The 21,762-nt window shown below is 42.7% G+C and overlaps 3 protein-coding genes across 8 annotated transcripts; 1 reads left to right on the top strand and 2 right to left on the bottom strand.

Annotated features, from left to right (window-relative positions):
* Positions 1-88: 88 nt before the first annotated feature.
* Positions 89-6,284, bottom strand: LOC121626362 (selection and upkeep of intraepithelial T-cells protein 1-like). Its single transcript, XM_041964827.1, has 6 exons — positions 6,029-6,284; positions 3,459-3,800; positions 2,491-2,832; positions 2,376-2,414; positions 1,517-1,636; positions 89-1,032 (listed from the first exon to the last, which is right to left on the bottom strand). Exons 1-6 carry the CDS (start codon positions 6,084-6,086, stop codon positions 911-913), a joined length of 1,023 nt encoding a protein of 340 aa, XP_041820761.1. The 5' UTR covers positions 6,087-6,284; the 3' UTR covers positions 89-910.
* A 134-nt stretch (positions 6,285-6,418) lies between these two features.
* On the top strand, positions 6,419-10,783 carry LOC121626707. Of its 2 annotated transcripts, XM_041965370.1 has the most exons (6): positions 6,419-6,755; positions 6,896-7,012; positions 7,757-8,020; positions 8,092-8,349; positions 8,628-8,777; positions 9,875-10,783. In XM_041965370.1, the coding sequence occupies exons 2-6, from the start codon at positions 6,982-6,984 to the stop codon at positions 9,925-9,927; spliced, it is 756 nt and encodes a 251-aa protein (XP_041821304.1). In that variant the 5' UTR covers positions 6,419-6,755; positions 6,896-6,981; the 3' UTR covers positions 9,928-10,783. The 2 variants fall into 2 exon arrangements, with proteins under 2 accessions (XP_041821304.1, XP_041821303.1); XM_041965369.1 differs by having other exon boundaries at positions 6,419-7,012.
* A 1,560-nt stretch (positions 10,784-12,343) lies between these two features.
* LOC121626706 (low affinity immunoglobulin gamma Fc region receptor II-like) lies at positions 12,344-21,497 on the bottom strand. Of its 5 annotated transcripts, none has more exons than XM_041965363.1 (7): positions 21,374-21,497; positions 17,733-17,996; positions 17,339-17,608; positions 17,108-17,221; positions 15,297-15,368; positions 14,549-14,621; positions 12,344-12,454 (listed from the first exon to the last, which is right to left on the bottom strand). In XM_041965363.1, the coding sequence occupies exons 1-6, from the start codon at positions 21,402-21,404 to the stop codon at positions 14,569-14,571; spliced, it is 804 nt and encodes a 267-aa protein (XP_041821297.1). In that variant the 5' UTR covers positions 21,405-21,497; the 3' UTR covers positions 12,344-12,454; positions 14,549-14,568. The 5 variants fall into 5 exon arrangements, with proteins under 5 accessions (XP_041821297.1, XP_041821298.1, XP_041821300.1 ...); XM_041965364.1 differs by having other exon boundaries at positions 17,108-17,218; XM_041965366.1 differs by having other exon boundaries at positions 17,360-17,608.
* Positions 21,498-21,762: the final 265 nt, after the last annotated feature.

Genomic DNA, 21,762 nt, shown 5'->3' with positions numbered 1-21,762 from the left:
GATCAGAACTATCTGATCAGAACATCCGAAACATCCAAACTAAAAATGAAGCCTTCTAGTAAACTGACATTTGTAGAGCAGATTTTGGGGTTCAATGAAAAAATCTTTTTATTAACAAACAACATTCACAGTTTCAGGATCACTCTGAACCACTTTACAGTAGTGACCATGATCATCTGCGGTTATGGTTGAGAATAAAAGTACAAGCAAATCAAAAGGTTGTACAATAACAAGATAATATATTCATTCATTCATAATTCATTCAGCTCAGTGCTTCACAACAAATCCCTTTATTAACAACATTTTCATTTGTTGTTATTTATTACATTTATCAACAACATAATTTCACAGGAAGATAAAAAAAACAACATGAAAAAACAAACTGAAGCTGAAACTGAGGCTTCATCCAGTCAACAGACGGCAGCGCTGTCCGTGCAGTGGTTTATAAAATCACAGTCTGACGCATCGAAGGACACAAATATGAAGCAGGACGACTGGACACACCTTTACCTCAGTTGTATTACAAAATGATTCACATATCAAACATTGTTGTTCCAAGTTCTAGACGAAACAGTTATTTCATGGAATGTTCTCACATCAAAATCAACAGCAAATACAGAAACTATTAAATTGATCAATATATTTTTAATATATTACTCACATTTTAATAAGATATGTCTCAGTGAGACTCATTGCATGTTCTTCCTGAACTATCTGACACATAGCTGACTGTAACCTCCTTGTGATGATACATCGTTCCTGACCACAGCGCTGCCATGAGGTCAAACAGGTAAACACAACGCTGCCCACTGCCACTGAATGCACCACACACAGGAAGCACCTGATTAAAATATTTGGATGGACGAAAAGCCTTTTTTGATTTCGGAGAACCAAGAGTTATTATCAGAGGCTAGCTGCCATTTTGTAAGTCGTTCAGCTGTACTCTCTCAGGACTGTCCTCCTGACTGGTCTCCCGTGTCTCCTCTCTGTCCACCCTGTGGCATCCTCTCCAGCCTCTTTCTCCACATTTACCTACAATATACGACACAAAAGGAGTTATTAGTCAGCACCAACATGACTGATGAGCACTTTAATTCTTTGACCACTCTGGTCAACCAGTTGAGACGAGTAAAACTACTTAGTTAAAGCTCTGTGGTGGTTCTGAGTGAACGGCAGCCGTTAACATGTTCCGGCTCTGCGCTGATCTGCGCTACGATCAGATAATTATCTATAGGTTCATCACTGAGCGACACTTTCCCATTGTCGCGTTGTCATTTTATTATAAAAACAGCAATTCATAGCCACTTAAGTTAAAGACAGAACAATAGTTAAAGACCAACTTTAGGAGAGCCGGTTGACTTGTGTCTGTCAGACTGCTTCAGCCTGATTTTAGGCTTCAGATAAACCTTTGAACACTTTTCTGTATGGGCGGAGGACTGTGGACTTTCCATCACTTACATGTTTGAGCACATTCCTTTTAAATGGAGGAAATGAAGAGAAGAAATGTGTGACTTACGTTTTCTCCACAAAACACCACCAATAATGGCACCAATAATGGCACCAATAATGGCAACAATAATGGCAACAATGACGCCAGAAGAAATGCCAATTTTAGCAGCAGTACCAGGGTCACCGCCTGCAAGAATAGAGGAAGATGTCAAGAGTTATTCTTCACTGTAGGCTGCAAGATAGCATCCATCCATTTTCCAGCGCCGCTCCTCCTGTTCTGGGTCATGATGTAAACTTGGTCCGGCAGGAGTCCGACCCTCCAAAAGCTGTCTGTCAGAGCCTCTTTCATTGCACAGCAGAATTATCATTTGAAATATTTTCCCGAAAAGTCCAAACAGTCACAGCTAAAACAAGTCAACACTGACTTTCCGGTTTCACCCATCCATCCACTCCACCTTTCCTCCATGTGCAGGCTTTCTTGCTCTTCATACTTTGATTTCTCACCCACTATAACATCGACATCATCGCATTTACAGCTGATTTTGCTAAACTTGTGAGCAAACAGTCGTGTTCATGTCTATCTGTTCCCGGTGTTCACCAGCCAGGCAGTGGACCCTGGCGTTTTGCAGCTTTTTCTCTGAAAACTGCTGCTGCGTCTGAAAACGATGCTGTGAGAGCCGAGAGAGTGAACCACAACAGTAAAGCTGAGGCCTGACAGACAAGCAATGAGCTGAAACTCTAAAAAGCTCCTTAATTTGGCAGGAAGGCAGTCCAACAAATAAGTTAGGTTTATAAGTAATAAGTTAATAAGAGTAGTGTGAATGAAAATGAAATTAAATATATGATAAAATTCAGACACAAAGGAAGAGTAGTTGTTGATTTAAGCGCTAGGGACACAAATAAATAGAGCTCAGCTATTTACTTACTGTGATTAGACCGATTTCCTGTTCCGTTGTCCACTTGCTCTGTAGAAAAATAACGTCAAATGTGTGAAACTGTCACTTATTTCATGCTGACACGTATCAGGTTCGCTGTACTCACCAACAATGAGGGTGACGTTCCCTCTCTTGACCTGACTGTGCAGCTTGGGAACATGGCAGGTGTAGTTTCCTGCGTCCAGCTCACTTACGTTGGTCAGCTTCAGTGAAATGTTTCCTCTGGTCATTTCCTCACGGAACAGAGATGTTCTGCCTTTGAAGTTCTCGGCCTGAATAGATGGATCATCCTTCCTGTGTCTGTAGGTGTGCACATGGGTTTTATTGCGTTTCCACTCCACTGTTAGCGTCTTCACGTCGAACGGGGGCTCCAGGTGGCACGGCAGAATGACGTGATCACCGACGACGGCTTTAACTGGTATATGTGAGCCGATCACGTCAGACTCTCCTGCGGAAACGAACATTGCGATATCATTAAACACTTCAAGTTTATAAAAGTAAACACACATCCAATCAGGTGGATGGATTTCATGTTGTTTCATCAACTACGTGATTTTACTTTAATGAGAATTTACTTTAATTAACTTACTAATTAAAGTAACTTACTAACTTACGTGATTTTGAGCTGCTAGCATGTTGCAGAAGTCGGAAACTGAAATTTATGCCTCTCCTCCGTTTGGAGACCGCAGCATTAAAACACAGTGAAATACCATGAAAGTGAAAGATCTTCATTTACTCTGTAGCTGAACTTGGTGATAAACGGGTAACAAGTAACATCACTACACAGAGTAACGTCCTTTATATCTCTTTATGTGTAGAATGATCGTATATTTGTTCATTCATATTTACTCATATTTACTTTCTTGAGTGATGAGTGACAGCGTCACGGGAAAACCTTCAGACTGGCTCAGGCGATTTGATCACTCTGTCTTATCACCGATCTGTTTATGTTGAGCTGCTCTTTGAAGCCCTGACACATTTCACATCTGTTAAAAAACCTCTGATGCTTCAACCTGTGGGAGGTGTTGTATGTTTTAGTGTCTGGACTGAACTTTATGAGCCTCCTGTACATACCAACAGTGAGTTCAATGTAACAGCTGCTCTGCAGAGTTTCAGTGTGAAAGGAACATGTGTATTTTCCAGTGTCGGACAGTCGAAGCGAGGAGAGTTTCAGCGACAGGTTTCCTTCAGTCAGCCTGTCGTGGAACAGAAGTGTTCGTCCTTTAAACAGCTCCTTCTGCTCCCCTGGGTCGTCTCTTCTGTCCTGATACTGGTGGACAGTGTGGTTCAGGGGTCCATGACTCCACTTCACCTTCATATCCGTCGCATCCTGTGGAGGCTGAAGGTGGCACGGCAGAGTCACAGCCTCGCCATATTCCGCTTCTATCAGCTCAGAAGAGCAATTTATCTCAGAGCCTGTTGAAGAAACGAACAGTTAAGTAATCTACGACACAGTCAAGAACAAGGTTAGTCCAGTTTTAAAGTCACAGTCGCAAAGATCTCGTTCTCTTTGGGGCCACCTATGTCTCTGTAACACTTCCATGGTCACTTGTAGTAGTAGTAGACTGTAAATAAAGATGGACCACGCGTCTCCATATCTTCATCCAGATGCCACCTGGTGGGGTCATCTGTAGCCAGTGTCTGTGCAATAGTCCCGCCCATACAGCCAATCAATCACAAGTTAGGTTTAGCTGTCAATCGTGACATTCCACCCTCTTGTTATAAAAAATAAATCAAATAATTAATTTAAACCAAACTTATCAAAGACTGAACACGTGAGCGCACATCAGGGTGAACTACACCATACATATAATTAAATGACAGAAAATGTACTTATTGTGCACTTTTCATTTGCCTGTCTTTTGCCTCCTTTGCTGCTCAAATAAACCTTGTTAAAACCTTCTCCGTTTCCGCTCCTGGGTCCCTCTCAGCTTACTACGTCACACATGATCTGGCTTAATTATAAATGCTGATAAATAGTCTCCAGAGATCATTAAGCTCTACTTATATGTTCTACTGTAATTTTCCAATACTTAAAGTGGTATTTTAATACTTTTAACTTATAAAAAGTATGTTTAGTACTGTCATAAATTGTACTTAAGTGTACTTTTAAAAAGTCTATTTATGTTGAAGTCATTTGTAAAACACTATTAGCAGCTTAATGAAATTATAATTTAATTTAATTTTTAATTTGCCTTCATTTGAAGTATATTTAAGTGAATCCATTCATCAAATATGGCTCAATGTGCCCCACAACACACACACACACACACACACACACACATACACCCCCTTCACCCCACGTGAACTCAAACTTTCTTGCAGCATATTGATACATTTTGAATAAAAAAATAAACATTGGCATATATAAACAGGGTTTGGGTGAGATATTATCAGCTGCATTCTGTTGGAGCATCAGTCAGCATGAGCAAGAGGTATACTGGATCATATCTACACACATACCAGCATCCTGCAATAGGAACCAGACAGGGGATTCCAGGGGGAGCAAGAGAAAAAGGTGCCAGTCCTGCCCCTCCAACAAGGACAGGAAAACCAGCACCACTTGTCACACATGCAAGAAATACATTTGCAAGGAGCTCACTAAAACCATCACAGAGTGTGATTCATGCGTGTAAACAACACACATACGCACACACACCACACACAAAATATTATCTCTCTAAGTCAAATGTATGGTTCAGACACAACACATTGTTTTTCAGTGTTTAGTTTAACACACACACACACGCACAAACACGTTGTTTTTCAATGTTCAATTTGCACTTGCAATTCTGATTAAAATAAATATAGTTTTATGAAAAGGATTTTTTGTCTTTATTCTACCATAAATCTATGCCGCTCGGTTTTGACCCGTAACCCCACAGATGTCACTAGTGTCAATCACTTTGATTTAAAAAAAAACATTGATTTTTTTTAGTTAGGTGTACTCTAATATTAGTTTATAAGACATGGATAATATAATTACTCATTTTATCACTATAGGAAATATAATTAGTGAATTTAAACACGTTTTTGTAATCGAAAATGAGTGGTATATTGTAAGATAAAAAGGTCTGTGGAGCCAAAAAAAAAAAAATGGAAACAGTGTTTCCATGGATATGAATACATGCTAAGTTAGCTATGAGGTGAAAAACAATATTGGATGATAACTAGTGTTTTTAATAATTTTCAGGCTGAGTTAAACAACGGGTCAAATTTGACCCGCCAACACAAAAGACGGGGGCAGCTTTCTAACACATTACGACGGTTAAAGTTTGGAGAAAGTGTCCTCAGTGCATCCTTCCGCTTTCTGTGATGAACCTCTGCGGTGTGTTTTCAGACGACTTGACACCAGCTGATCGCCTCAGCCTCACTGACTGTGATTGGCTCAAAAAAAAACACCTTGTTTCTGCCAAGCTGCCAAGATGTTACCTGCTGCCGCACCTTTTCTCAGAGCTCCTGAGTTTTAACACCTGAGGAAATCGGAGCCTCGTGCGGTTTTCATGTTAAAAAGCTGAAAGCAGCTGAGTGAAATGCTGAAAACACATCGAGAAAGAAGCCAAAGAAAAAGCGGTAAAGTAGGGGGAAGTTTTTTCAACTCCAGAAACTCAGTCTACCTGATGAGTGAGGCAGGTGGGTCTTACCTGTAACAAGCGCCACACCGACCCAGAGCATGAAGACCAGCAGCCGTCTTTCCACCATGTTCACCGGACAATGAACAGATACTTTCACTTTCTCTGGGAGAGGCAGGCAGTAGCCTGAATGAATTCCTTCATGTCGCTCCTCCTCCAGTTAAAACCCTGACGAGAGGAAAGTTAACTGCTCTTTAATATCCTGCTTTTCTAACTTCATGTCTGTGGAAACAGCAGCATCGCATCTTTGAGAAACTTCTTGTAACCTAATCAAAGTGTTTTGCAGTTTTTTTCATAATCAGGCAACACTTTTCTACGGAAGCCCTAAGGGGACGTGTTTTTTTTTCTTTGTTTTTTTTTACAAGCCGTTTTCTCGATATAACAAGATATTATCTCGTTATAATAAGATATTTTCTCATTATTTCGAGAAAACAGAGTTTGTTTTAGTGAGATATTATCTCGATATCTCCAGAAGACGAACTTTGTTTTTTGTTTTGTTTTTTAAAACTTTATTGAATGAACATCAGAAGAAGGAGTGGCGGGTGGATGATGTGACAGATAGCCTGAGTTTGTTTAGTCTCTGCTGAAGCTGTTTCATGTGGCCGCTTCGCCTCGCTGACATGTGATTTAAAGGCAGCTTCTCTTGTGGCAGGTTTGATTCTGTGGTTGAAGTGAAACAGATGAGAAGTGAGACTGGTCTGAAATCGTCCAGCAAAACATCATCAGCAGGCTGAAACATGTGCGATGGAGACTTTGACATCATAACCTCCCAGCAAATGTTTCTGCACACAGATAAACATCTGCTCAAGGCTCACAGCTCAAGCAAAATGTAAGATTTTCATTGCAGAACAGTGATTTTTTGTTTTGTTGTGTTTGCAGAACTAAGCACTGAGCTTTATGACTTCCTGTGTTCATGAGGATGCGGTCAACTGCTGCCTCACACCTGACAGAGACGAAGACACAGGATGGAGATCACATCGATCTGCGCCATTCTCTGTAAGTACTCTAACTTTCTTTAAACAATCAGCCTCCCAAAACAATCTGCTGGAGTCCTGGACATGTTATTTTAAAGGAATAGTTCAGGGGTTTTTGAGGTGGGTTTGCTTGAGGTGCTTATCAAAAGTCAGTCGCCTACGATAGATGGCAGAGCGATGTGCTCAGCAGCAAAACAGTTTACCTCCACCTTGAAAACAGCTGCGTCGCGTCACAGCTTCACCCTCAGGCAGCATGACGGTCATTATTTCAGGTGTGCTTAAAAAATGATTTCCTGCTGACCCTGTTGCTCTGCTGGTACTCCACACTGGGGTCGCACGACCACCATCTACTGCAGGCAACACCGACTCTCCAAAAGTGCTTCATACAACCGCACTTCAACCAACCCGTTAGTGTAATAATTTATTGAAAAAAGCCAATCGATCGGCCGGAAACTGTGAAACTCTTACAGCAGCTTTAGTTGACAGGAAGTGCTCAGTCAGGACATCAGGGCTTGCTGGTTTAGAACATCTGTCTGTTGTGGCTGTGAGGTTTGTTAGCAGCACAGAGGCTGAACAGCTTTGTGCTGTAAAACCTGAACCATGAGCCAAAAGATGATGACAAGCGCTGCAGAGCTGCAGAGCTGGTGGTAAATCTCTGTGGGTCACTTCATTCATTCATTCATTCATTCATTCATGCATTTAACACATCGGATCAGCTGTAAACCGTTAAAAAAGTGAACAACTTCCTGTTTGACTGCCCCTGCAGCCACTCTGAGCATCACTCCCAACAGCTCTCAGTTCTTCCGGTATGCCGACATCTCTCTGAGATGTGTGGCGCCGACAGGCTCCGGCGACTGGACGGTGAAGAGAAACTCCTCCTTTGGGATATCTGAGAAATGCCAGTATGGCTGGGGGATCCCGGGTGAGTCCTCCTGCACCATTGAGGACGCCTTCCCATCAGACACCGGGGTGTACTGGTGTGAGTCTGAACAGGGGCACTGCAGCAACACCGTCTGGATCACAGTGACCGGTAACATCCTTTGTGTTTCTAATCTGCTGGATTCTTACATGCAGCTGGTAAGACATCGTTTTATATTTCAGATGATGTGATCCTGGAGAGTCCAGCACTTCCTGTGACAGCGGGAGATAACGTGACTCTTCGCTGTTCCTCCAAGGAGGAGGACCAACATGAGTCCACTTCAGATTTCTCTGCTGCGTTCTTCAAAGATAATGTTTTCATCGGCACTGAGCCTGCAGGACAGATGGTCCTCCCAGCGGTGTCCACGTCTGACGAGGGCTTCTACAAGTGTGAACACCCCCACAGAGGAGCGTCACCGGGGAGCTGGCTGGCTGTGAGAGGTGACGGATGTACAGCAGTGTGGTTGTGATCGGCGGTCAGCCTCCCACCGCGGTCACATCCACCTTTTTTCTACATGTTTGCAGGATGTAAACTGTATTGTGTAAACTTACAGTCGTATATTGAACGCAGTTTGGTCTTTTTGAAGTCTCAATGAATTTGAATTTGACTACATCAGCTTCAAGCGTTCAGTATTTTCCCACCAGGTCTGTACGATCAGGGTTTGAGCCTGATGGATAGAGACACAAAATGTTCCTCATGTTAATTTTCTTCCTCGCAGTCAGAGCTCAGCCTATGAGTGTCCCCACGGCTCCTCCTGCTCCTCCTCCTCTCATGTCCCTGCCCAAGCTGGTATGCTCCATCCTGCTCTTCATCCTCTACTCGGCCATACTGGTAGTGTGCGTATACATGTACCGAAGGTGGAGACAAGGTAAGGCGACTGGTAGACGGTGTTGGCATGTGTGTTGAGTCACAGTGTAGACTCATTTCTTTTTAGATACCACAGTCTAGTTTTCCATAACGTGGACGTAATGACAAGCTAATTAATCCAAGTTATATTATCAATTGATAAATACATCATATTACACGGTTGAGTGAAAAGACCAACAAAGTAAAAATAATCTGGCTGTTTGATTGTTTGGAAAACTTGTGAATGTGACTTAAAGGTCCAGTGTGTTGGATTTAGTGGCATCTAGTGGTGAAAAACATGTAAGTCCTTCTCTGGAGTCAGCGCTTGGTTTGTCCCTTCTGGGCTACTGTGGAAACATGGCGGACTCCGAGGACTAAAGAGCTCGTTCCAGGTTAAAGAAAACACAGCGATTCTTCTTTTCAGCTGCTTAAACTCTAATGAAAACACACTTGCTGCCTGAATCCTGCACACTGGACCTTCAGCAACCGCCACCGTCGTACTGATGAGTGACCCAGCAACACAAAAGAAGCTAATTGAGCTACGTTAGCTAACTTTGCTACTGAAATCATGTTTTTAATCCGATATCTGTGGTGCTTGTGGCGTTGTCAGGTCACATGACCTTCTTCAGGTTGTCCGAGCCAATCAGGACCATGACTTTTTACCTGTATTTACTGAAGCCGGCAGCAGCAGCCAGAAGCTGGGACACCGGAGACGCTAAGAAACGGATGAACGTGACGATGCTAGCAGTGAAGCTAAACTGTCAGCACACTGTAAAATTGAGCAAGACAATTCCACTTTAAGACCTTATTAAACACAAAAATCATTCTAATATTTTTATATGTCCTAAAATAAGTCTAAGGGAGTCTGAATTCATGAGATGAACGTCCCGCAGAATGGTCACTAAACTGGGAACGTGGTTAGCTTTTGTTTTAGCATTTCAGGCCGCTGGAGTCACATGTTGCGCACTGTTAGTCGGGTGGGTCACATGGGTCTGGCCACAGGTGACCTGGTTGTGGCTAACAAGCTGAGGCTAACAGCAGCAGCGCTGGTCATCACAGGAAGTGAAAACCGGCTAAAACAACGCCACTGAAAACTGTCTCTGCTCTGGTTTCCTGCAGCTCGAGCTCAAGCAAAGAGGACGGCGTCCGATCATCTCGCACTGGAACGATGAAGAAGAGGACAGGAAGCAGCGTCTGCCTGTTTACATGCTGATCAATGATTGCTATTTATCCTCTTTTTAACGTGTCATAGCTGCTGTATGCGATGCTTACATGAAACATGTTGACATGGTTCATTTCATATTTAGCCTGCGTGCGCTGCAGCGTCCTGTTTACTGCTGAATGTGCTTCATGTTTAACCTGATGGAAAATATAAGCTTGATCTTAAAGCGTCTGTTGTACAGTCTTCTGAGGACCGTGCACATCTGAACGACTGTCTAAAAACGATATTAAATGATCATTTAGCATTTAGGCCTGAAAGGTAAATATGATAATATTATCTGTATCATTATGTGTCACATTACAGGAGTTTGGAGATGAATTGCTCACACACACACAGATTTTCCTACATTTTTATGAATAATTCTTACTTCCTTCAACAGCATCTAACCTTTTATAAAACAAACTGGACTGATTTGACACGTTCATTCATTCATTCATTCGCAATGCAATACTGATGCACAGCCAGCAGATGTCGCCATCTCAACGGTTTGAAACACTTAAAATGACTGCATAAAGCAATAATGAAAATTTTTGGACGCACAATATTATATATTTACTGTGTTTATATATTTTCTTCTAGTGTGCCATAGTATTAACAGTGTATTTATTATCCATTTATCTGAAGGCAACATATATTTTTTTGTACTCTTGTGGCAGAAGTATTCACACACACAGCTGATTTTCTATTTTTTTATTCTGTATCCATTTTTTGTTGACTATTTTGAGCCTCCTATGTCTCTCTTTTATTGTTTGCAGCATGTAACAGTTTAATTTCCCCGGTGTGGGATTAATAAAGTCTTATCTTATCACAGCCTGAATTATTCCACCACCTGGCTCCTCTGGGATCCTTGAGACTGGATGGTTTATGAGGAACCTGCAGTCCGACAACAAACAGCTGAAGATAAGGTTGGTAACACCTGGGTTACTATGGGGGGGGGGGCATTAGCCAATCAGGTGAGTGCTGGCATGTAATAAGTAGAGTCATGGGCAGCAGGTGTGCACTCTGCTACATCAAACCTGCATTTTTCTTCTCATCAGTTATGTTTTGCATTCGTTTTAGCATTTTAGGTGCTGTACTCTTTAATCAGGGGTGTGGACAAACTGTGCAGCCACGTCTTTACCTGTGAATATTCTCATTTATCCAGGTCATTGAAAGCTTTAGGGCATTCAATCGTTTCGCCTCTCATCCGAGCAGGCTAGATAGCACTAGACAGGTCAGTTCATGCGCACCTATCTAGCCTGGTGCGCATGAACTGATGAAGCCGTATTCAACGGATGAAAGGGGGAACGTCTTCTAAGACAAACTGAGGAGGTCCAGTTGCGAACGATTGAATGCCCTAAAGCAGTGTTTCTCAATCCTGGTCCTGGAGTACCACTGCCCTGCATGTTTTAGATGTTTCTGTGCTCCGACACACCTGATTCAAATGCTCAGCTCATTAGATAGATATACTTTATTTATCCCAAGCTGGGAAATTGCAGTGCAGCAGCAGCATTACACACAGTGAAATAAGTGAAAATAAGACTATAAAGAACAAACTATACATAATAAAAATATGATAGTAGCGAGCAGTAAAAAGATTATATACATAACAATAATAATAAAATAGCCAAATAGTAAACAGTAGTAAAAGTATTGCACAAAAAAAGAATATCAAATGCAAATGAATATCAAAATAAGAATATCAAAAGCAAATGGCAGTGAAAATAAAGTGTACCGTGATTGTAAGAACAAACTATATATAACAAAATATCGAAATAACTACTACTGGGCTCTGCTGAGGCCTGATAACGAGCCATTCATTTGAATCAGGTGTGCTGGAGCAGGGATACATTAAAACATGCAGGGCAGTGGTACTCCAGGACCAGGCTTGAGAAACAGTGCCCTAAAGCAGCCCCTTCTTTAGTTTGGCCAATCCCCCTGCAGTCTGCTCACTTTCCATTAGGTGGCACTGTTGTACCTGGTTGGAGGGATTCGGTACAAGGCAGGACCACAGTCCACATGAAGGCCACCATAGGATGTTCATTCATGAAGGATAATGTTCCTTCCCAGGACCGCAGGCACTTGCTCCTTCTGTTTTTACAGGAATGTGGGTCGGGGTGGGTCTGGGGAACCAGTGTCCAGTAATAGCGTACATCCCATTTCTCTTAAATTGCATCCACGTTTCCCTCACTCCCTTCCCTCGCCCTTTCCTCTGAAGCGTCACGTGAAGCGACGTCTGTTTCTGATGACGCGGCACAGCTGGACCTGCTGCGTTTACCGTTATATTCACACCCCCACCACCCCCCTCAATACTCCGTTTACACACATTCACTCATGTTTACATTATAAGAAAAAAGTCTCCAGCACTAGCAAATAAACATGAAACACTTTTATTAACACACATGAGAATTAATGGCTTCATTCTTGACTGGACGTCTCTTCCAGGTGAACAGGTGGTCACTTTCTGACCTGAACTTTATCAGCTGTGTCTTCTGTCCCTGTTAATGAGACACATTTCAGAGCTGTCAGTGAAGAGAAACCTACGAGTCATGAAACACATGATTTCACTCAGATAACACACATGTTCCACACATGCTCGGAGGCTGCTGTTAGTGAGATTTATAACAGAACTCAACAGGTTGTGGATTAAATAGATTTAATTGAAGTGAATGTTCTTGAATTGTTCTTGAATCCTGTCTTCTTCCATCCTGCCAACAGAGACAAACGTAACGACTCAGTAAGGATCTCAATAAATAGGTCACAACAGTCTGTGATCTGCCATCATTTAGTCAGAATTTTACCAAAACGTTTCCTGTGGAAAACATTCACACAACCCAAAATCTCCCCATCAAATAAAAACCCAGCCACCACATCACCAGCCACAGTGAACTCCCAGCCTGCCGACCACGCCCGCGAGCGGAGACGGACACAACTGGACCCCTGAACCACCCAGTCGCCCTGACAAACAGTTAAAGACTGAAAAACCTTCACATGTTCAGGAGGAGAGTCCACGGGAACGCCCCCCCCCCCCCCCCCCCCCCCCCCCCCCGTCCAGGTGTTCTCCAGAAGTGGAAGTTTTCGCACAACATTTCGCAGCAGTTCATCAAATTCTTGTTGAGTCTTTTCTTTTTTTTTTTTAATATATCAACCTCTTGGTGGTGTTTCAAGGTTCCCCTCCAGGGACCATGAACATCTGAACCAAGTTTCAGAGCAGTCCACCCATCCATGGTTGAGATATTTCAGTGTGGACGAAAGTGCTGCCAGGTTTCAGATAACAGAGACCGAGTGGAGGAAACCCCAAAAAACATGAACTCTTCTTCTTTTAAGTATAAAGGGGGAATTTTTCCTCTGTTACTACTGTATAGTACTGTACTGTCTGACTACAGACTGTTATTAACAGCAGCTTTCATCATCTGGTCATTGTATCAGGTGATGAGTCACCGTTTCTGAGCTGTCAGGGTTTTTTAGAGAAGGTGTTTCAGATCCCCCTGCAACACCGAACACGCTATCTGAACAGCATTTGAATGACTATTTTTATCATGAAGCAGGTCCTAAACACAACATGAAATACGGTCAATACGGTTCTATTTAAATGTTTACACGACTTATAATAAGATATATATATATATATGTGTGTGTGTGTGTGTGTGTGTGTGTGTATATATATATTTCCTGTGATGACTGGAAACATGAAGTGACCTGTGAAATGATGAAGTTGTTTCATCAGCTATAAAAAAGCACACAAATATGAAGGTAAAAGGTTTTGTGGTTGTACGCGTCACACACACTTTGTGCTGTTTCCAGTTGAGTTTATGTCAAATACACAGATCACAGTTTTATGTTTTGTTTCTGTTTTGTTGTTATAAAAGAATGTCGGTGAAAGCAGAAACAGCCTCACTGTTTCCATCAGTCATGGAAACAATTCTGTGAATAACCTGTTTGCTGTTCCTGCTTCTTATCTGACGTAGCTGTAGAACAGAGTTATCATGTGAGCGATATGTTGCCAAAAAACAATTAATGGCTGTCAATCAACAAAGCTTCATGGCTGTTAATCCGTCCGAGAATTGAACCTCAATAAGTATTGAAACAGGCATGAAGGATGAAAAGCTTTGCCTTTGATGAAATATTCCCTGATTTTAATCATAATTTACTTCATTTCATCTGTGAATTCAAAGTTCTGCTTGTGTTCAGACAACACAGCAGCGATGCACCTGAGACGAATGACTCTGAGTTTCTCACCAAACTGCAGTCATGAAAACACAAGATTTAAGTATCTGTAGAGAAAGTCTGGTAGTGAAAACACTGAGTGCAGTTCAGGACAGTGGAGACAAGTTTGACTGTGTCTGCTTTCAGGTCAGTCATGAGTCAGGGGGGGGACTGAACCTTCTGTCTCATTACATTCAGACAGTGAGAGTTCAGAGTTCTCATCGACCACTAAGACCTTTGGATTTAGTGACTCAGCCTCGTTGATCCTACATCCTGAGCTGAGAAGATTTTCAGCCTGACTACTGAGAAGAATAAACTTTGATCTGTTTCCTGTGAGAACACGTGGAACATTTCACCTGTTTTATCCACGATATCAGAATATTTACATGTCAACGCTGGCTTCCTGTCAGGTGTTTCCTGGCTTCACGGTTGAGTAGAAGGTCGGCGCAGCTTCCGCATCTGTGGAGGGAGGACGCAGTGAGTAGGTGGACAAAATAACAGAAACACTTCACTTCACCGTTGATTTGAGGCTTTTGAGGAGCAGCAACATCCATTCATCCTAACAGGAAGCAAAGCAGCCCAGAAATGAGAAGAAACGTTGGCTCTGGGTGAGCTCAGTGATGAAGTGATGTTCTCAGGGGTGTGGGAGAAGAGTGACACAAGCCTGTCCTCTGCTGCTGCTGGACATTTCAGGTGCATCTTTTGGTTTGTTTTGTTGTATTTATCTGTGGGGGTTTTTTTTGTTTTTTTGTTTTTTTTTTTTGCTCCATATCCAGGCGTCACACTCTCGTGTCTGCAGGTCATTAAAAGTATAAAAATGGAAAGTGTGTCAGCGTCAGAATGGAGAGGCGATGACTCAGAGTTTCTGGAATGCTGAAGCCTGGTGGTGGAACTGGTGCAGCTGTTGTGCTTACTGTCACCATGGTGACGACCTATAATAGCAGGGCAAGATGGCGGGTTTGAAAACAAACACACGTGGCCCAGAGAGGCGTTACACAACAGCAGAAATGACTCAGTGTGCTTGTTCGCTGATAGCTGAGCGGCGAGTTTATACTGTGTCTATAAGCTTCAACGGGAATATTTGAGAAACTTCGACTGATCTATAACGGTGTGTTTGAGTGGGCTGTTGTTTACCTCTGACCCTCTGTGGCTGCACTTCCTGTGTGATGATAACGTCAGTGTACGAGACATCAGGGTCCGCTTTACCTGCAACACAACACGGCACTGTGAGACAGCAGCCGCCTTTCAGCGTTTCAGCCCAGGTGTTCACTGGAGAGCAGAAAAGCTGCAGTGGGAGCGGTGACAGGACGAGGTGTTCGTGTGGCGGCTGGTGCAAACATGCAAACGCTGTGAATCTACGTCTGTTTTCACTCCGGAGCAAAGTTTCTGTGGAGCGGCATCAGATCAGCTTGCAGCGCACGTTGTCTTATCTGTGCATTGAAAGCTTATGATGGAAAATAGTCAAATAACCTCTTTCATTACAGCTTTCAGTTCACATCCAGATGTTAGCGGATGAACATCCTGAAGACTTTTTCTGTTTCACGTCTCGTTGTCGGGCTGAGATGTTGTGATCAGTAACGTTTGATCAGGCGTCGACTTTATATTAATGTACACATATTCACCATAAACTAGCTGCTAATTAACATGCATATTAGCAGCATATTGACTCAAATCGTAGACTGTAGTGTATAAGAAATATAATCTAAGTTTTGTAAAGTCTCAACAAGTACACTATTTAAGTTTAATTTAAAAGTATTTGACGTATACTTGTAAGAACTTCTAAATAGATGTCATTAAGTTCTACTTAAATGTATTAATATACTGATTGTGCAGTACTTAAAGTGATATTTCAAAGTACTTGCACTTTATTGTAAGTGTATTATAAATTGTGTACTTATGAAAAGAAAACTTGTTTCCAAGTTTAACTTCTCTTCATTTGAAGTATGTATAAGTATATTTCCCACACACTGGTGATAAATTACACTGTGAGTGTGTTTTGAATGCTCATTTTTCACTGGTGGACTGCAGTACTCCTAAAGTTTGTGCTAAACGATTTACACTTCAAGTGTGCTCAAGTATCATCGTGGTACTCAAAGGCGACAAAAGTAGCACAAATTCTACTGAGTACAATCTTCAAAAAGTTAATTGAAGTATAATCATCATAAAGTACTTGATAATCCTTTTTCTGCATGATCAAATTCTACAGCTTCTAGCTTCTAGTAAGACTTTTTCCTCAATAACCTCCTGATTGCTGCTTATTGATAATAAGTAACACAGTTGTTGTACTTGAATTAATAACCTAACCCACAGACTAAGACATTAATAAGTGCTTTATTAATGAAAAGTCAGCACACTACTATGATGCATGCTAATAAGCTACTAGTTAAAGGTGAGTATGTGCACCTCAATATAAAGTGTGACTGAAGCTTTAACATCTGTGCGCGTTGAAGGTCAGCCTCTGATCTGTTTGTATTCAACACTTCGCCTTCGACGTCGGTTTGAACATTTCTGACGTGCTGTAAACATGCTTGACGAACATTATTCCACAGTGACGTTCACTAAAACGCAAAGCCGCGTTGTGCTCTGTTTAAAATGAAGAAGCTCAGAGTCTGCTGGTTTACGGCACTCCCAGGTCTCAGCGTCCAGCCTGCATCAACCTGATAACGCGAACAGACTGAATCCTGCATGTTGGCGTATTAAATCAGGGCTTTTTGCTTCCTGTCACCAAAAACGAGCCGGAAACGTAAAATGACACATTTGCCGTCAATGAAAAGATTCAAACTACATTCGAACACGAGGAAAAAGCCAAAAAAGTGCAGCTGGAGTTGCAGCCGCCAACCAGCCGATGTCTGGAGAGTGCTCTTTCACAGTCGACACGCTGACAGCAGAAACGCTGAAACTGCAGTTTGCAGAATGTCACTTTCTTGACAGGAAAACAGGCTGACCTTTGTGGCTCCTCCACAGGCACAGCAGCATCAGCGAGACCAGCGAGAGGCACGCGACCACCACAGGAAGCACAACGTGTGTGGCGGGGGAGTTAGACGGATCAGGACGCCCTGCTTCAAAACAGAGAGACCACAGGTTGGCCTCGATGCGACAAAACAACAAGCTCTGTGTGCACGGCTGCAGGCCTCTCCTTCTGTTTTCACACCAGGGCAGAAAACGTTACTACTCACACTGAGAAACTGTTACCCCACCTCTGACCTCCAGCCAGCTGTCTGGTGACTGTCCAGCTCCAGAGATGTTACACATGTAGAGTCCTTCATCAGACTCAGAAACACTGTGGATGGTCATGTTTCCTGTGGAGCTGCTCCTGATGAGAAGCCCGTCTTTGTAGAAATCTGCTGTGGGACTGGAGGAGGAAGACTTCCTGTTTGTACAGCGCAGAGTCACAGCGTCCCCCTCCATCACAGGAAGGACCGGACTCTCCAGGATCACCGAGCCACCTGAGTGACAGATCGTGATGCTTCATAAGATTGCTTTATGTCGGTGTCATGCATCGGCTGTGGTGCCCTTGTGTGTAACAGACTGTTTGGAGGTGAATTTTTCTCTCCAGCTGTTTAAACCCACCGGTCACAGTGATGCTGGCGGCGTCGCTGCACCCCCCCTCTGCAGACTCACACCAGTACACTCCAGTGTCTGATGGGTAAAGGGCATCGATGAAGCAGCTGGATTCGTGTATTCCATCCCTGGATGTGGAACAGTCTTTGTTCATGTGTGTGGATGTGTTCTTCTTAACCCTCCAGTCTGAAGCGCTCCCCTGCTGCCCACAGCTCAGAGAGACAGACTCGTACTGAAAGAACTGGGACCTGTTGGGAAGGACTCTCAGAGCGGCTGCAGCAGACAAACAGATGGACGCAAAATGAGATTTTTATTGGAAAAGAATCTGCAGAAGTGAACAAACAGGAAAACACACGCTGTAGATTGTATTTAAAAAATAATAATAAGTGGACCAAAGTCAGGAAACGAGTCCTTAACAGTCACCTTCACATCTGGAACACAACAGCTGGATGTTTGCTCTCCAGCAGCTCTTGTGCTTGGCTGATTTGACTAACACTGATTTGGTGAATTCATGTTTTAAATCGTCGATCTGCTTCTAATTCAGAGCCACGAATGTGCTTGCTAATTAGCGGTGGCGGTAGCTAAGGTTAATTTCAGCACACACCGTGTGGTGAAATCCTGCTGCAACTTCGGCTTTGAAAGCTGAAGTTAGTTTCGCACCATTTCACCCTAACCCTAACCCACAGTGGTTTGCTCCACTTCCTACCTGCTCGCCGTAAAGGAGCAGCGCTGTGCAAGAGACGTTGAGCTGCTAGCTGTTAGCATTCGGTTGTATTACCTGCCGAGGGAGTTCTCGCATGTCATCGTGATAACTGTCTACACCTCCCCTCGACCGACGCGGCAGCAGCATGCGAGCTCTCACACTGTGGTCTCACAGCTGCAGATATCACACCCCCAGGCCTTCCTCCTCATCTCTGGAGATTTCAGTAATGCTTCCCTGTCCTCAACTCTCCCCACCTTCACCAGGTATGTCAAATGCCACACCAGAGACAATAAAACACTGGATTTACTGTATGCAAACACCAAGGATGCTTACAGCTCTTCACCCCTCCCCCCACTGGGCAGATCTGATCACAACCTGTTTCATCTGCAACCTACTTAAATACCTTTGGTGAGTAAACAACAGCCAACCATTCTGTATGTGAAGACATAGCACATGACACTGAGGGACTGTTTTGACACCACAGACTGGAAAGTGTTGTGCAGTCCTCACGGGGAGGACATTGACAGTTGCACATCAGTGCCGGCAAGACCAAGGGGATGGTGATAGACTTCCGCAGGAAAGCACCACAGACTACACCGGTGTGCATCCACGGATTTGACATTGAGATTGTGGAGGAGTACAAATACCTGGGGGTGTACACCGAAACAATAAACTGGACTGGTCCACTAACACTGATGCCGTGTACAGGAAGGGCCAAAGTCGTCTTCATCTCCTGAGAAGACTGAGGTCCTTTGGAGTGTGTAGGACATTACTGAGGACTTTCTATGACTCTGTGGTTGGGTCTGCAGTCTTTTTTGCAGTGGTTTGCTGGGGCTGTCCTCGACTGCCCTCTGAACACCACTGAGGATGTAGGTGAGAGGAGGATGTTAACCAAGCTGACATCGATCATGGACAACCCCTCCCACCCCCTGCATGACACAGTGGGGGCCCTCAGCAGCTCCTCTAGTGACAGACTGCTGCATCCACCCTGTAAGAAGGAACGCTGCCGCAGGTCCTTCATTCCATCAGCTGTCAGATTATTCAACTCCAGCGTCACCTAACAAAAGACTGTGTTGATGTTGTTTGAAAAATTATGCTCATATCCATACTTTTTTCCGCAATAATTTACTGTTTTGTATATTTTTTCTTCTGTGCAGTAGTAGTAACACTATTTATTATTATTTTTAATCTGAAGGCATCTTACTTTGATCTTTTTTCCACAGCTATTGGGGCCATACATACTTTTACATATTTTTTATAGATTTTTTTCTACATATTTAAATTTTCTTTTATATTGTCAAATTTCATTTTGCTTGTATAATATGTACATATATATATATATATCCTACTTTTTATTTTGTTTTTTGTTTTTTTCAAATGTTCTCTACCTCTGCTGCTATTTTTCTTCCTGCTGCTTTCACATGCTGTTGTAATACCCAAACTTCCCCGACTGGGGATAAATAAAGTTTTGTCTTATCTTATCTTGAACCCGCCCACACAGGAGCTCTCCACCAGTTTTTAGTGGCTTATTCTATTTTATCCAGTGTGTTTACAGACACGTTATTGATGCTGCTGATTCTCTTAGTTCTAGAAAATTAGTTTCTTTAATTTGATAAAGTAAACCTTGAAAATCATGAGTGAGTAGAACTTTTTTGTTTAATTATCGGTGCTTTCCATCGCACGTCACTGCCCTCTGAACTTTATTGGCCTCTTATTTACTGAACATCCATAAATATCAGCACACTCCTGTGTGCTGACATCATTCTCATTAGCTGATGTCTTAGTTGGGATGAACATCAAACGCATTCTTGTTCCGCTTGGTTCCTGACATCATTATATTAAAGGGGCGCTCACAGTTTTACGCTTCTCTCATTCTGTGCTGCAGGTCACTTCAGGTCACAAAGAATAAACATGAATAGACAGAAAATATGTAATTATGATGTCAGTAAATGTGTGCTAAATGTAATTAATGTTCTTGAATACCCATGAGAAAAAACAGATTGAACATAGGATCAATATTTCCCACTCAGAATTAACTCTATCTACAAGTTCACAATCTGAACTTTAATGTATTTCTTTTTTCAAAGGCAATGATTTTGCATACTTTTCTCAAAGTAACGCCAATTTACTATATTTGACAGTGCGGCTGATAAGCAAACTTGCCACCTTCTGTCTTCTGCTGCTTCCTCATTTCACTGCGGATGTTATTTTGCACCATAAGTGAATTCATCAGAAAACAAGCAGCAAACCTCTCCGCTGGGTTCATGGTTCAGGTCAGCGCGAAGCTGTGGCGCCATTTTGTTGAGTTTATTTTCTCATTAAATGAGTGCCGTCTGCTGCCTGTCCACAAAGCAGAACTTTAGAGACGAAATCAAAGAACCAAATCTGATGTAACGTCTGCAGCTGCAGGGCGTTACAGTGCATGAAGAAGATGCTAACAAAGCTTCAGCCACAAACAAGAGCAAACACCTAGAAGCAGCTGCTGTCAGCGTGAACCACAGTGAGAGAAAGATGCAGCTCACAGATTCTTTCTGCAGAGACTTTATGAACATCTGGCCGTGAAGGGAAGCGCAACAGCAATTATTCATGTGGGCCCTAATTAGGACAAAATATCTACCTGTGTTTAATTCAGTGGAGTATTTCAGTTTGAGCAGTAACTGCCTGAATTGCATAAGATCATTTGTGGTGATTCCTTATCTGTCATTTAATAAGTACTGAGAAGTAGAAAAGCTCAGTTCATGTACTAGAAGTCTGTTTTCAGTAACTAAGTTAGTTAAAGTTATTTGTTGTAAAAGAATTAAAATACTCACAAATTAAATAACGTTTGAAAATACACAGATCAGATCAGGCTGTAGCCTTCTCAGCCGGTGGCGGATACGAACGCTAACACGACCCAGAAACGAGGATGTTCTTAATGTTTTAGAGCTAAAACACACTCAGTACTCACCGACGACGGCGCAGAGCGTTGTTATGTCCATGCTGCTCTGCCGCTGGTACAAACACAGACTTCTTGTGTCACAACATCAGAGTGCTTGTGAAGGAGGCCAGTTTCCTGCTTTAATCGTGTCTTTTTTTCACACCTCAAATGTCAAAACTGGCCTCACTTTGCTGATGACCTGTTTTGTTTTGTTTTTTAGTAGCAGTCGAACATCTTGAATCTGATCACTGCCCAGATTGGTGGATGAAGTGTGCAAAGGTTCAGGTGAATCAGCACAGAGTCAGAAGTTTATCACATGTATGATTATATCAGCAGTGACACAGCAGATTCTCTCAGTGTGTCTTGAGCATTTCACCTTCACTGGTATTTCACATATGACAGTCTGTATGGACTTCATT

The sequence above is a fragment of the Chelmon rostratus genome, chromosome 23, assembly GCF_017976325.1.
Source record: "Chelmon rostratus isolate fCheRos1 chromosome 23, fCheRos1.pri, whole genome shotgun sequence".
Taxonomy (NCBI): domain Eukaryota; kingdom Metazoa; phylum Chordata; class Actinopteri; order Chaetodontiformes; family Chaetodontidae; genus Chelmon; species Chelmon rostratus.
Note: the sequence above shows the minus strand (reverse complement) of the source record. Positions and strands in the feature narration are given on the sequence as shown.

Excerpts from the sequence above, each read along its gene's own strand:
- LOC121626362 (XM_041964827.1), bottom strand. The coding sequence starts at position 6,086 with ATGGTGGAAAGACGGCTGCTGGTCTTCATGCTCTGGGTCGGTGTGGCG. Across the intron at positions 3,801-6,028 it reads CGGTGTGGCGCTTGTTACAG|GCTCTGAGATAAATTGCTCT; the intron begins GTAAGACCCACC and ends TTTCTTCAACAG. Across the intron at positions 2,415-2,490 it reads GAACGTCACCCTCATTGTTG|AGCAAGTGGACAACGGAACA; the intron begins GTGAGTACAGCG and ends ATTTTTCTACAG.
- LOC121626707 (XM_041965370.1), top strand. The coding sequence starts at position 6,982 with ATGGAGATCACATCGATCTGCGCCATTCTCT. Across the intron at positions 8,350-8,627 it reads GAGCTGGCTGGCTGTGAGAG|TCAGAGCTCAGCCTATGAGT; the intron begins GTGACGGATGTA and ends TCTTCCTCGCAG. Across the intron at positions 8,778-9,874 it reads GTACCGAAGGTGGAGACAAG|CTCGAGCTCAAGCAAAGAGG; the intron begins GTAAGGCGACTG and ends GGTTTCCTGCAG.
- LOC121626706 (XM_041965363.1), bottom strand. The coding sequence starts at position 21,404 with ATGGACATAACAACGCTCTGCGCCGTCGTCG. Across the intron at positions 17,222-17,338 it reads TGGGGTAACAGTTTCTCAGT|CAGGGCGTCCTGATCCGTCT; the intron begins GTGAGTAGTAAC and ends TCTGTTTTGAAG. Across the intron at positions 15,369-17,107 it reads CCTGTGGAGGAGCCACAAAG|GTAAAGCGGACCCTGATGTC; the intron begins GTCAGCCTGTTT and ends GTTGTGTTGCAG.